Source organism: Melanotaenia boesemani, chromosome 7, assembly GCF_017639745.1.
Source record: "Melanotaenia boesemani isolate fMelBoe1 chromosome 7, fMelBoe1.pri, whole genome shotgun sequence".
Classification (NCBI taxonomy): Eukaryota; Metazoa; Chordata; class Actinopteri; order Atheriniformes; family Melanotaeniidae; genus Melanotaenia; species Melanotaenia boesemani.
In genome coordinates, this window is record NC_055688.1 from 23,970,521 (window position 1) to 23,984,354 (window position 13,834).

Genomic DNA, 13,834 nt, shown 5'->3' on the forward strand with positions numbered 1-13,834 from the left:
AAAACCTATTGGCTTCATACTGCTTTTCAGGTGAATGCGCGCTACATACACCGATAAACAATGTATAAAACAGAATCTTTACTTCGTCTGTTTTCAAGCATTAACGTGACAGTGACCTGTATCTTCAACGCTGATTAGAAACGAGAAGAAAATCAAGCTTTAATGTTTTAAAAAGCCTTATCAAATGTCTGTATTTCTGATCAAATATTTATTACAGATAATTAAATCTTACTGTACAACTGGCATCATATGTAGGAGGATAACCACCAACACAACACATGATACAGTTCAGGTCAAAAGCAGGAAAATATTGAAATATAATTTTAAACAAATACACACAGGCATTAAAAGTAGTCAAGGCAGTATGACAAGAGTAAATACAAAAAAATGAAGAACAAAACATTCCCACATGTTTTCATGAAAATGAGAATCCTTCAGCTTTTTTACACACTAGATTAATTAAAAATCCAAAACACAATGTTACCTATTTTGGTGTCTGCTGATACTTTTTGAAAAGTAAGAAAAAACATTAAAGATAATAAAATAAATCTTCATCTTCTTCTGTGATGAACTCTTTTGTTTGGAGAGAGAAGGTTTTCACTTCTGATGTCCATATCACCTTGAGGATACAAATCCGAACGTTTTATCCCTCCTCTTTTCTTCCACCTCTCTGCCTCTCTGCTCTTCCTGCTCTTTCTTCCAGCTGTTTTATCTGTTCTCCTCTTCTCTGAAGGGCTTATGGACTGCTTGTGACCATGGAGGGGGTGTCTGAAGGAGTTTGCTGGACAAACATCATTATCAGAGCTGCAGCAGGACCTACCCAGAAGTCCTCTTTCGCGCATGGCCCGGGCCTCCCTCCTCAGTCGCTTCACTTGACGCTTTTCTTTGCGCCTCTCCGGCCACGTCCTCCTTCTGCCAGCTTGGCTATTTGCCTCCTGCTTTATCCTGCTTCTCCTCTTGACTGAAGGGTTCTCCTCATCACTCCCTCCTGCTCTTTCACACAAGTGTTCTTGGTCTAAAAGAGGCATGGATCCAACATTTGCTACCTCTAAAAACAGACAACTCTGATACAGAAGACTCCCTCGATCTTAGCATAATCCCATTGAGTAGAATTTTAAAATACTGGGGATTAAATCCCAGATTACTTCTGTGAAACACCATTTAATCTGCAATCGTTTTAAACAAACAATATCATGTATTACCTATTGCTCCTTTCTGCACCCTGGTCTGACGCTGGAGAATGTCCTCTATCGTGTCATAGTGGCAAATATATGGCAGTGAAGGAAATGTACCACTGACCATCCTCCTCAGCATGCACTCCTGACACCAAAAGAGATGAAGACACATTTGACGGCAAGAACAAGGTCAGAAAATATGTGAAAAGGACCAAAAGAGACACGAACTTTGAGGGGACCTTTCCTTATTTTACCACTTACATGGCCATAATGCCCCGTTTTAGAGCAGTTGTAGCAATGAGCCTTGCGACTCCTGTGTGTAAGACGGCCGACAGTCTGTGGCTTATGAGGCACATCTAACCTGATCTGGGAAAAAAAGGTTACAATTTTTTTGTTAAAAAAAAAAAAAAAAGAAAAGAAAGAAAGAAAGATTAAAACAAATACTTGTTGATTTCCTAAATTTCATCTCAACATACATCCAGGCTTTAAATATCCCCTTGTAAATAAATTAATAGCATATTTGCTGTTTAGTCACTGCCAACCAAAAGAGATTTTTTCCTGTTACTTATCTATTTCCAGTAAATCTTTGCTGTAATTCGAGATCAAAGTGCAGTTAAAACTGTAACTCACTGTCAGGTGGTATTGTCTCCATGTATCCGGGCAAGCCTGTGGAAAACCCAGAAAACAAAGAACGTTTTCCTCTGAGCAACATGCAGAACAAAAACTTTATGTAGCTCCACACACACGCCTAAGGCTTGCAAAACCTGACAGCACTAAATTGACAAACACTTTATGCAACTCCTTCAACAGGAAACACATTCTTTGGGAATTGATGAGTAAACTCACATCAGACAGGTGACCTGTCATCCCACAGCGCTGGCAGTGTTGGTTCCATACTGGAGGCACTTTGCACAGATCAAGACCATGTGAAGGCAGTCCACAGCTGGGGCAGGGGCGAGCTGGACAGTCCCTCTGGATGTGGCCCCGGATCCCACAAAGAACACAGACAGGACATTTCTGAGAAAGACGAGATTTGCTTAGAAAAGTGGATGTGTTTTTGTGATTAATTTCTGCAGGCACCTTTGGGGGAAAAAATGTTGGTGAGTGTGTGTACTTACTCTGTAGAGGTAGCAGCTTTTTGCAACGTGCCCCATCCTGTTGCAGATGGGACAAATCGAAGAGCAACTAGGCCCAAAATAGCGACTGGCCAGAGAGTGATCAGCACCATTCTACACAAGATCAAAGGACAAACATATGACAGGCACGAAAAAACATACAATTATTGCAGTTCTATAGTAGTGTCTTTTAAAAGGTTTTTTCATCAATGTAACCCCCATGGAATAACTTTTCAGCTAATACCCCTTAAAGTAGTGGTCCACAACCATGGTCCTCAACTACCAGTGTCCTGCATGTTTAAATCTCTCCCTGCTGCAACAAACCTAACCTAACTAAAATTAAAGGGTCATTAAAAGGCTCATGCAGAGCTTCACATCAAGCTGTTGGGGATTCATTTATCTCAGCCAATCTTCATAGAAAAAAAAACCTCAGGTGGTGTACCAGCATGACAGGTGTGCTTTGTTGTAAGATGCTGCTGGAGATGCACCGGCTTCATGCTACTGCTAGATAGTTTTAAACTCACATAAGAAACATGATGACATGGATGGACTGAGGTTCACGGACATAAATTCCAATTAAACATATTCACCTAAATACTGACAGAATTTTACCATCTTTACTCTCTGATATTTTTTAAACTTTTAGTTTTATAGTTACCTTGTCTTTGTCTGATACAACCCAGGAATCTGCTATTGACTTATTACTTTCATTTGTTCTATCTGTGAAGGAGAAAAACATCAGAGAAAACAATGTTAGATTCAAACTTTTACTTTAATTAAAAGCTGAGTTGCTCTCAGCTAAGCTGCGACAGAAACACATAAAAACAGGACAAACAAAAGAAAAAAAATCAGGAATTTTCCCAAACCCAGTAGTCTTTTCTTAGTATTCAGTCTTGTAGAAGTTTTAGCTCTTAGACTGTTTGGTATTAATAAAGTTATTACCCCTTACTAGTAAAACAAACCTAAAAACGCACAGACAAAATGGTTATTTGGTGTTTTGATTAATGTGGGGAGAAACATTTCTCAAGAAAATTAATTAAAACAAATAAAAATATACATGCTAAACTTTCATTTTAGTTTATAGGTTTTACTATAATTTCCTGTCTTTTCACTGTTAGTGCATGAAATGTAGCTACAGAAAGGTATTTAACCCAAAACTACATTTTGTTATCTGTCCTTCTTGTAGAATCTCTGCTTTATTCTGTCTGCAGACAAAGACAGCTAAAAGTTTTTTTTATATGAAAACAAGACAATCTGCACATGTTTTGACATTCTCTCCGTGTTTAACATGTTGACTGATCAGCTGCAGCAGTAATGACAAAACTGTGTGTGATTCAAACTGTTTGATCATTATTTTAACATGATCACTTGTTTAAATTTGTTTGCAAAATGTGGCAAATATTTGTCCAGTCAGTTCTCTGGAAAAGTACTCTCCTCATTATTTATTTATTTTTTTAATTTATGTTTTTATTTTGCAACAGTTACAGCTTCAAGTCTCTGTGGGTATGTCTCTTTGTCACAGAGCCTCCGAAGGATTTTTGCTCAATTCTCAAAACAGAACTGGTCCAGCACCTTCAAACTGGAAGAACTTGTGTTCATCAATCTTTAAGTAATAGCAAAGATTTTCGATCGGATAACTGAAGTCTGGGATTTAACCCAGCCAGTCCAAGACATTTACATGTTTCCCCTTAAATCTCTCTAGCTCTGCTTTAGCTGTACGTCGGGGGTCATTGTCATGATGAACGGTGAGTTTCTGTCCTCGTTTTAAATCTTTGGAAGACTGATGCAGTTTTTTCTCAAGAATCTTCTTGTATTTTTCAGTGAAGACAAGTTTTCCTTGGCAGGTTCTTATTTCTTCTGATTTTCTGTAAACATAAAGGTGTTCTTATTTCTTTTATATATTTTATATCTTTATTTTTTACTTATTTATGTGTACCTGTTACATTTCTATTTCTAATTTATGTGGACTTAAGCTGAGAGACACCTCAACATTTTGTTATGCTTGCATAATGACAATAAACATCTTGAATCTTCATGTGGTCCCATATTCTCTGTTTTTTTCTACTGTTTTTAAAGGTATTGTGAGAAATGATACAATTTTTTTAACTTTTATAACCTAGTCCTAATTCTTACACAGCCTAGTCCTCAATCTCTTTGCAGAACTCCCTGTTCTTAAATGTTGGTGCTTGCTTAGAGAAGAACACCAGTAAGAACATTGCTGGGGGGATACTGGTATAGTTTTTATACTTTTTAGAGAACTACCTTCACATTTACTGAATTTCTCTTTCCATAGAAGCATGATTCATTCAAGCTATGCCTCATTGTAAAGGTGACTAATAAGGCTTCACAATGATGTATAATAAAACATCATTTGATATCATTAAACGGGAGAAACAATCGCGCAACACAAATTTCCTGACTTTGGGAGAAGCATATGTCTGCAGACCCAGAGACCTGCAGTTCTAGACTCCTTGTCGTTTCCCACAGTGCCCTCCTTTTCATTGCAGATTAATATGGGTGACGATCGGAGAGTAAGTATTGAACAGAAATCTCATCGTTTAATACCATCAAACTAAATTTTGACCATATATTTACCACCACAGTCTATTGGCTGCTTGTGTTTAGACTGTAAAGTGAGATTGATATGATTTATTGGTAATTTATTTAAAAAAAAACCTCCAATTTCCAGTCATTTTCATGACTGAATTATTAACTGCTACAGCTTATTATTAAGAGGACGTTAAGGTAATTGTGACAAATATGTGATGCTGGCTTCTCTTGAGGATGTTCTGGCTCAAAAAGGATAAATTAATTTTCTTTGTTTTGACTATTTCATTTGTATTCTGCCTAAGAAGCGTCATCTGACCAAACGTCCTCTCAATAAGAAGCTGTAGCAGTTAATAATTCAGTCATGAAAATGAATGAAAATTGGAGTTTTCTTTTTTTAAATAAATTACCAATAAATCATATCAATCTCACTTTACAGTCTAAACACAAGCAGCCAAAACAATAAAGCTTGATACCGTTTCTGATTACAGCAAACCTATTTGTCTGCACTTATAATTAATCCGTGAAAGCACTACCTTACAACAACACACTTCCTCTGTTAACGTGGACTTAAAATTATTGTCAGGTGTGCGTGTCATGTTGACTTGATGCTGAGAGGGACAGAGGCAGAATAGAAACTGGACAAAACAGCTTTAATAGGCTGTGCTCGCTCTCTGACCATCCCTTTTTGCGTGCTATCGCAAAAGTATTGCAAGGAAATGCAAAAGAAAAAGGATTATCCGTGTCCCCTGAGGGGCTCCGTGGAGATGTGTCAGATTACTTTGCAAAGTTCCCTGATTTGTGACCAGTTAATAAATATTGCAAACCATTTCAGTGTTTCACTCTGTTTCAAATTCCCACAACAAAATGAGGACTGGATGTCAAAGTCCAGATATTTTCTGCATATATATAGCAGGTTTGAAGCACATGTGAATATTATATATAAATATATAATACACACATATACATATATATATATATATATATATATATATATATATATATATATATATATATATATATATATATATATATAATACATATAATACATACTTCTATGTAATAAAGTTTAAGGAAAATATGTTCATATTAAACTAATCAGTTGTTAGTGTTTAACAGTTTGGTGTAATCAGCCCAACTGTTTGGTATTGGGGTGAACTAAACCTTTTAACTATTAGAATTTATTCTGTAATAAACCTACTAAAGTACTGATTTCCAGTGGGGAATTCTTTATTTTGAAGCTTCCTGAGCAATTAAATATTAGTATTTTTAATTGGGTGCAATGCAACGTTTACTTTAAGATTGTGACTTATTATAAAGTTTAAAAGTGTAACTTTTAAAGAAAAAAATAGGTATTTGAGTTGGACTTGATTTAGTAGTTGCAGTTTCCAGGCAGTTTTTCCAGACAGTCTGGAAACTGCAACTTGATACCTGATCTTGCGTCTAGAGCAGTGATTCCCAACTCTGGTCCTCAAGGCACACTATCCTGCAGGTCTTAGATGTCTCCCTGCTATGGCACACCTGATTCAAATCCATGGCTCATTAGCAGACTTATACAGAACTTGTCAGAGATCCATTTAATATGAATCATTTAATATTAACCACTAGCTAAAATCTCTCTTCTGTTTAGACACTTAGTTTTTGCACAGCCTTGAACTTTGAAGCACTTTGCAACATTTGCTCTGAAAATGTGCTGTAAACATGTTCTTGAACAAGAAGCAGACCGCCATATATTAACAGAAATGTACAGGTGTAATCAAACCTTTATGTATATTGTCATCTTCAGAGCTCCAGTAGCTCAAGTTGAGTTGGATGTTTGAGTCCCCCACCTGCTCCTCTCCTCCCAGGATCATCCACTCTTCAATAGACTGGTCACTGGACTCCTCTTGCTCTTCAGTACTGGAAGTCCGGCAGGTGTCATGCAAAGCCTTTCCTGAGCTGGAGAAAGCCAAGAGAAGCGGAGGCGAACTCTCCTTGCTGAGCTTTATAGTTTGCTTACCGGGTTTTAGACGTTTCGGGTAACCATAGTTACTGTCATCACTACTTTCCGAGCTTCTGGAGTCTTCAATAAAGAAGAGGTCATATCCGGCTCTTGCCTGACCATGATTGACTTCATTTTCCACAAAGTAGTTCATATCGCAATTAACCCCCAGCGGAACAGCGCCGCCCAACGTTGAGCGTAGCAATCCTTTTAACGCAACTTATGGCTCATTTATACAAGTTTATTATTATTATTATTATTATTATTACTACTACCCAAAGGTACTGAGCAGATATTAGTCTGCCTTGCTTACGATGTTTTGTTTTTTGTTTTCGAAAACAAAATTCCCCTTTGCACGTGATTAAGGTTTCACAGTGTTCTTCCAGAGTTACCTAGCTCCGTTATGGAAGGAACTGTTAGCAATTTGGCTAAATTAGAAGCGAAACACAGTTAGACTATGCATTGTATAAATACATTTACGTTTCTGGCTCTTACTTTTTTAATTCACTATATTTCACTCGTCTCATCTTCATTATGATAAAAACCTTCCCGTCAACGGAGACGGAAGTTTCCCTCCATGCTTGTGCGCATGTTTGAAGCCGGCGTTTCCGGAAAATGTTGGCCGGCCAAAACGGATCCCAGAGTTAAGGCTCTGGTGTTTCTTCAATAGCAGTCCGGGAATGGGAATATTAAAATTACCTATAAAAAAAATAAAAGCATTTTAAATTCACTAACAGTTTTGTCCAAAAGTTTTTGTCAACCCTAATTTATTTATATATTTTTTCTGTTGAAAAAATGTGAATCTTTCCGAGAGTCTCAAAGTTTTTTTTTTTCTTAGATTTAAGAAAATGGTAAAAGACAGCAGTTTCACAGACATAAAATAGTGCTTTTTACTCCCGTACGGAGATTAAAAAGCAATAAAAAAAGAATAAATAAAACAAATTAAAATAAGAAAAAAAACTGGCATAGCTCACCAAGGTGTGCAGTGTGTCCCAAATTTTTTTTTTCTTTATTATACTGAGCAAATGTAAGACAAAGAAAGTGGCAGTTCTTTGGGAAATAATCTATAGATAAACAGTATCTGAAAGCAATGTCCCGAAGAAAAAGTCATCCAACAACTGACAAGACCTGAGTGATGCATCTGACCCTTCAGTCCATAATCAAAACTGTTAACTCAAGCCTCGTCAGAATTGGTCACCATGGAAGGGCGGCGGTCAGGTCTTGGAAGGGAAACAGGGAATTTAGGCTGGTGTATGACAAATAACTCAAGAAAAGGACTGAGAACAGATCTTCCTCCCTAGAGACAAGATGTCAATAGTGTTGAAGCAGTGTGTCGCCAGATAATTGTAAAAAACATAAGGCCTACATTTATCAAAGAAGTTTGGGATTTTAGAACTGTCAAAAATAAACCATTAATGAAAAGATAAATCTTTGAAATTGGCACCTAAAACACATTAACGCATAAACTCCAAAGTTAGTATACATGCCATATTAAAAATCTGAATTCCCGAGAGACGCTGATTTTGGGCATGTAAGTGCCTTTTCATGGCAGTGAACCACCAAAAACCCAATTTATCCTCCTTATTTATGAAGACTCTGGCAGTTTACTAGCCTTATATTTAGAGGATGGCTACAAGATGACCTATCACACAAGTAATCACTAAGTTGTCGAGTGGGGGTGAGGATCACAAACACCAACGTATGTTATCTTGGAGGTGGTGGCTCAAAAGTTTGGTCTAAGAGCATTCAGACTGTGTTGAAGGATAATGATGATCAATAGCAGGAAGATACTGGACTTGTGTAAGATACTGGACTTGTGTGTATATATATATATATATATATATATGAAATATCAAGACAAAGGAAGACAAGAAACTGGAGAAATACCAAGGACTCAAGGAAGAACTGGAGAAAGCCTGGAAGGTGAAAGAAACAGTAGTACCAGTGGTCATCGGTGCACTGGCGGCCGTGTCCCCCACACTGGAGAAGTGGCTCCAACAGATTCCTGAAGAAACATCAGACGTCTCCATCCAGGAACAGTGGGACCCTCAAGCTCCCAGGACCCAAGGGTGAGATAAACAGCCATCCAGCCTACCCAGGGAAGATGGAGGTGAGGTAAGAGTTATTTTTATGTCTCTCTCTCTCTCTCTCTCTCTCTCTCTCTCTCTCTCTCTCTATATATATATATATATATATATATATATATATATATATATATATATATATATATATATATATATATATATATGCAGTTTCCACGAGCTTTCAATAACTACCCCCATTGTGAAGTCAGAGTTTTTCTTGCTGCTTGCTGGCAGAAGAACTTGTTGATTTGTTCTGTTATGTAAACATTTTCAACTTTTATTTTATTTATAGAGAAATTTATTTTTCTAGAAGCGTGTTTTTAATATATGTTTCTTATTGTAGTTTGCAGTGTTTTAAAAGTTGTGTGTGAATAAAAACACAGTCACTAAACAAGATTTTTCTTAACCTGCTTTCCTCCTAATGACTATTGAATTATTATTGTTATATATTACAATGGCAAACAAATAAAATAAAATTTTAAGTATAGCTAAATTTCACACATCAGTTACACTTAGAAAAATCCCTCCCTTTTGAAATTAGGAAACTGATTATTTTGCACAGGTATGTCATAAAAGGTTACGTTTTCCCTGAACTAAGTCATTATGTATAAAAATAACAGTCCTGGAAAATGTGTCTGCCTTTCTATTCTGTAATAGCTGCATTAAACACATGGAGTATTTGTGGACAGGCTCTACAGTGGACATGCATCAAAGATACAGATCCATCATCGTTTTTAGCAGAATGCCAGCTTTTGTGGGGACAAACAAAGCCCCAAAAGTTTATGTTTCGACTTGTACAGAAGAGAAGGGACTATAGTAATTCACCAAGTTAAATTTTCCTTGATATTCAATTTTTAAACAAACAAGTTAAATATTAAGAGGGTTGTAGTCCTACACCCATGCAACCAGAATATGCACCCCCTAGTAAACCAGACCCGGTTGGTTCCAGCATTTTTTATTAGTAAGAGTAAAACCATGTACATACCATCTACTTAATACTTTTATACCATTTTATTTTTATTAAAATTTTTTACAAGGCAATATCAACAGGCTGATCCTTTTGATCAGTTGTCAAGAGTAGTAAACATTAATATATGTCATCTACAAGCGACTGGCTGTCACTACGCTCCTCGAGAGGGGGTGCGTTTCACGGCAGGGGTGCTTATTTTGGCACAACACCTCATCGTCGCTCGTTAGTTAGTGACCTCTGGTTTAGGGGTGCGTGTATCGCTGTCCACTGCTCGGGTGCTGAAAGTTCTGAGGTAGTCGCTCCCACGAACTGAACTTCTTTTTTTCCTTCTTCTACTTCTTCTTCTTCTCATTACTCGTTTTTCCGCGGAGGTATAGTGTTTGATTCGGTCAGTTAATTAACAGGGTGAGTCGAAATGTTTTGGACGTTTCTTTTTGCATGAAAACTTAGAGACGATTATCTTTTGATGCAGGAAAATAAGTGCAGGGATTTATTTTCCCGTTTTTGTTTTTTTAAACACTTTTGTAGGCTATTTTAGAAGGCACCTTGGACACTGGTTACAGTTAGAGTCTGAGCAGAACACAAACCTTTGCAGTCAGTCTGTGATGGGAGTGAAGTTTCCGACGCAGTAAATATTGTAACGTTATTCCTTAATAATATAATTTTGTGGGTTTCCTGCCGCGCGCCTTTTACACTGGATTATTTATGTTGGTACTTGTGACCATGCCTTTTGATTGGAGCTGCTTTGATCCGCCCCGGTGCTCAGTCCACGGTGGCGTGAATCAGCTCGGCGGTGTCTTCATTAACGGGCGTCCGTTACCGCACGCGGTGAGACAGCGCATTGTGGAGCTCTCGCGGCACGGCGTACGTCCGTGTGAGATCTCCCGCCGTCTGCGTGTCAGTCATGGCTGTGTCAGCAAAATACTCACCAGGTAAAGGACTTTATTTTTGGATCTATTCGTTTAATGTTCAACAGGCTAAAAAGATGTGTATGTAAAGCAGATCTGTTGTCACACGTTTTATGTGATCTGTGCCACTATCCATCCAAACATGGGAATATTTTCTATAGCTCGTGGTTTTCAAGATCGGTAAACGCAACTTGAATGTTCTTTTTTAAAAACAAGTCTAAAGAATTTCAAGATGGGCATCAGTAGCCTAATGATTTGTCACAATTTGATGGATTTAATTATAACCATTGTTTTTTGGTCACAGTGATATTTGTTTAGGCTATCTAATTTAGACTGATTCAGCATCCTACACTAGATTACCCGAATATTTCCAATTATACACAAAAATGTAGGCAGTTCACCGTCAGTAAGGATAGACTCTCCCTCCCAATCACAAAATAGATTAGGCTAGTACAGTATATAAAATGTATGCATTAACAAAAAATTTATGCAACTGCATATAACTTAATAAGTAAAGTGATCAGTCTACGACTTTAACATTAGCAGCAACCAGCAGCTGCAGCACTTCCCTGCATCATAATACACCCATGTTCAAAGTTAACCCTCCTGACAGATTTAATATTTGTTTATTTAGGTACAATGAGACAGGGAGCATCAAGCCAGGATTGATTGGTGGTTCTAAGCCCAAAGTGGCCACTCCCACAGTTGTGCAAAGGATTCTGCACCTGAAACACAACAACCCCACCATGTTTGCCTGGGAAATCAGAGACAGGCTGGTGCTGGAGCAAGTGTGCAGCCAAAATGGAGTGCCCAGCATCAGCTCCATCAACAGGTACATACAGTATGACCTCATGTCCACAGGATGTTTGCTGCACACTTAAAATGTACTAGCATAGAATAAGTTCCTTCTGTCTTTTCAGGATCATCAGGAACAAAGTCAAATCTAAGTCTTGTGAAGTTGGTAAGTATGTTTTCATCATACCATCCTCTTCTTGATCTGTCTTCTTACTGAATTTTCATGTCCTCTATGCCATCAGCTTCATCAGTCTCCATGGGAACAGACTGTTCTTCTCAGTCCAGTTTTTCCATCTGTGGGATTCTGGGAATCAGAAAACACAGCAGCAAACATGAGAAAGGCAAGTCTCACCAGTTATTGTGTTGTATTAGCACATTTCTACTAGTCTCTCTCCCTCTATCTATCGCTCTCTTTCTGTCTTTCTCTCTCTCTGGTTTTTGACAACTCATACATACAAATTTCCTTTTGTTCCAAAATGTTTAGGAGTTTTTCATCTTCAGTGCATCACAAGTCACCTGAGTTTTAACCTCAAATTCTTTATTTAATTTCCATCTATAAATTGCTCATGTTAGATTTGTTGCTGGGAACCATTTAGTTGTAAAGAGGTCCCCTTCTAGTATAATTAAATAGATGGCCTCAGATTATCTTCAGTAACTTTTTTATATAATGCAGAATTACATTTGAATTGACGACAAGCTGCCCTTTTTCTGTAGGAAGTGAAGCAAGTCCAAACAATAACACTTCCACGTCTGTGTCTTACAACTAGTCGGAGAATCCTCACCTAAAAATGTAATTTTTATTTGCCTGTATCATCGCTGTGGCCAAACAAGTCAGTTTACATATTCTTTTTGCATCAAGTATTCTAAACCTGGGATAATTTTGATGGAGTGCTCCATTGTTTACACATTCTCCATCACTTAAAAATATGTGCTCCACTATTAACAAACTCTTCTTTCATTTGAGGGATTAGTTATAACTTTAAATTACAGCACCCCACACTTCAATAGCAAAGAGAAAATCAGGGGTTGGGTCAAATAATTTTTTTCTTTATTTGAAAGATTCCTTACTGATTATAATGACATGAGAATACCTCAGTAGCCATGACAGGAGCTGGTTGTGTAGCTCAACTGGTTGAGCAAGCAGCCCATGAAGAGAGGTTGAAGCTGTGGCCCTTTATGACACTCCGTGCTCCTGCACAAAAACCCTCTATCATATCCAGAAAACAAAACTTTGGAAGTTTCCAATCACAGTTGTTTTAGAGTAATGATCTTTCCCTACTTGCATCTTTTTGTGTTTACATCTAGAACAGATTCCCCTCTTTGTGAAACATATTTATTTGGCTGTGTACATTAAAAGCAGACACAGAGATCACAGTGGATTGTACAGACCACTCCACAGACTGATGTTTAACACTGGCAGTCCTGTGTTAATATTTGTCTGACTGAGACAACCTCAGCAGCAGGAGGCCCACCTCACCTCCCCAGGCTTCCATCCTCTCAGCTGACAGGTTCATCCCTCCCCCCTGTTTCTCCCTCACCTCAGTCTCTCATTACAGGCCTGCTTACACCTCCAGGCCTCCATCTCTACAAGTATTACTATAGAAATGGAGTCATGTATGTGGGCTGTTTTATCATCCTTCTAATGAGAAAAAGTAGAGGTGAGAGGGGAGATAAAAGTGAAAATTCAGAGAAGCTGCTTTGTTTTCCAGGAGCAGGCAATTCCAGCGGGGAGCACTACAATCATCAGCGTTCCTGCTGTGGCACCTGGGGACAGTCGGAGCCGTGCCTGACCTGTGTCTTTGCTGCTAGCAAATCGTAAACCACACCTGCTAATTTAGCCTGCATCAATAGGTGACATATGCTGACATGATTTCAGCTCACATATCTTTTTCTCATCTGTCCTCTCATTTAGGGGCATCATGTTAGAGCTGAAGAAAAAAAATCTGTATTACCTCTGACATCAAGACAGTTTGAAATAAATTGAAATGGCATTTCTCATGAGTCATGATTTATTTACATAATTTGGAGCAAAGAACAAACACATGCTGCTAGCTCAAAGAACTAATAGAGCTTCATCAGTTTAGCATGTTATTGCCTGTCCCTGAGGCCATTTTCTTCTCAGTTAGTGGTTAAGAAGGGGCATCATTAGGAGACCTGTGATAGAGGGCAGTGACTGTTTTCTCTCTTCTATGCCTCCCTGGACTCCCCTCAAGGATAAGGGATTAATGGAGATGGTGGGAGCTGATGAAGAAACAAGAA

General features: G+C 38.0%; 2 protein-coding genes across 3 annotated transcripts; one reads left to right on the top strand and one right to left on the bottom strand.

The window, feature by feature from the left end:
• Window positions 1-99: 99 nt before the first annotated feature.
• Window positions 100-7,400, bottom strand: LOC121643668 (zinc finger CCHC domain-containing protein 7-like). Of its 2 annotated transcripts, none has more exons than XM_041991209.1 (8): window positions 6,600-7,400; window positions 2,949-3,010; window positions 2,294-2,404; window positions 2,022-2,192; window positions 1,806-1,841; window positions 1,437-1,541; window positions 1,203-1,320; window positions 100-988 (listed from the first exon to the last, which is right to left on the bottom strand). In XM_041991209.1, exons 1-8 carry the CDS (start codon window positions 6,970-6,972, stop codon window positions 552-554), a joined length of 1,413 nt encoding a protein of 470 aa, XP_041847143.1. In that variant the 5' UTR covers window positions 6,973-7,400; the 3' UTR covers window positions 100-551. The 2 variants fall into 2 exon arrangements, with proteins under 2 accessions (XP_041847143.1, XP_041847142.1); XM_041991208.1 differs by having other exon boundaries at window positions 101-1,015.
• A 2,631-nt stretch (window positions 7,401-10,031) lies between these two features.
• On the top strand, window positions 10,032-13,560 carry LOC121643157 (paired box protein Pax-5-like). Its single transcript, XM_041990420.1, has 5 exons — window positions 10,032-10,804; window positions 11,415-11,612; window positions 11,701-11,741; window positions 11,818-11,916; window positions 13,285-13,560. Exons 1-5 carry the CDS (start codon window positions 10,578-10,580, stop codon window positions 13,392-13,394), a joined length of 675 nt encoding a protein of 224 aa, XP_041846354.1. The 5' UTR covers window positions 10,032-10,577; the 3' UTR covers window positions 13,395-13,560.
• The last annotated feature ends 274 nt before the right edge of the window (window positions 13,561-13,834 follow it).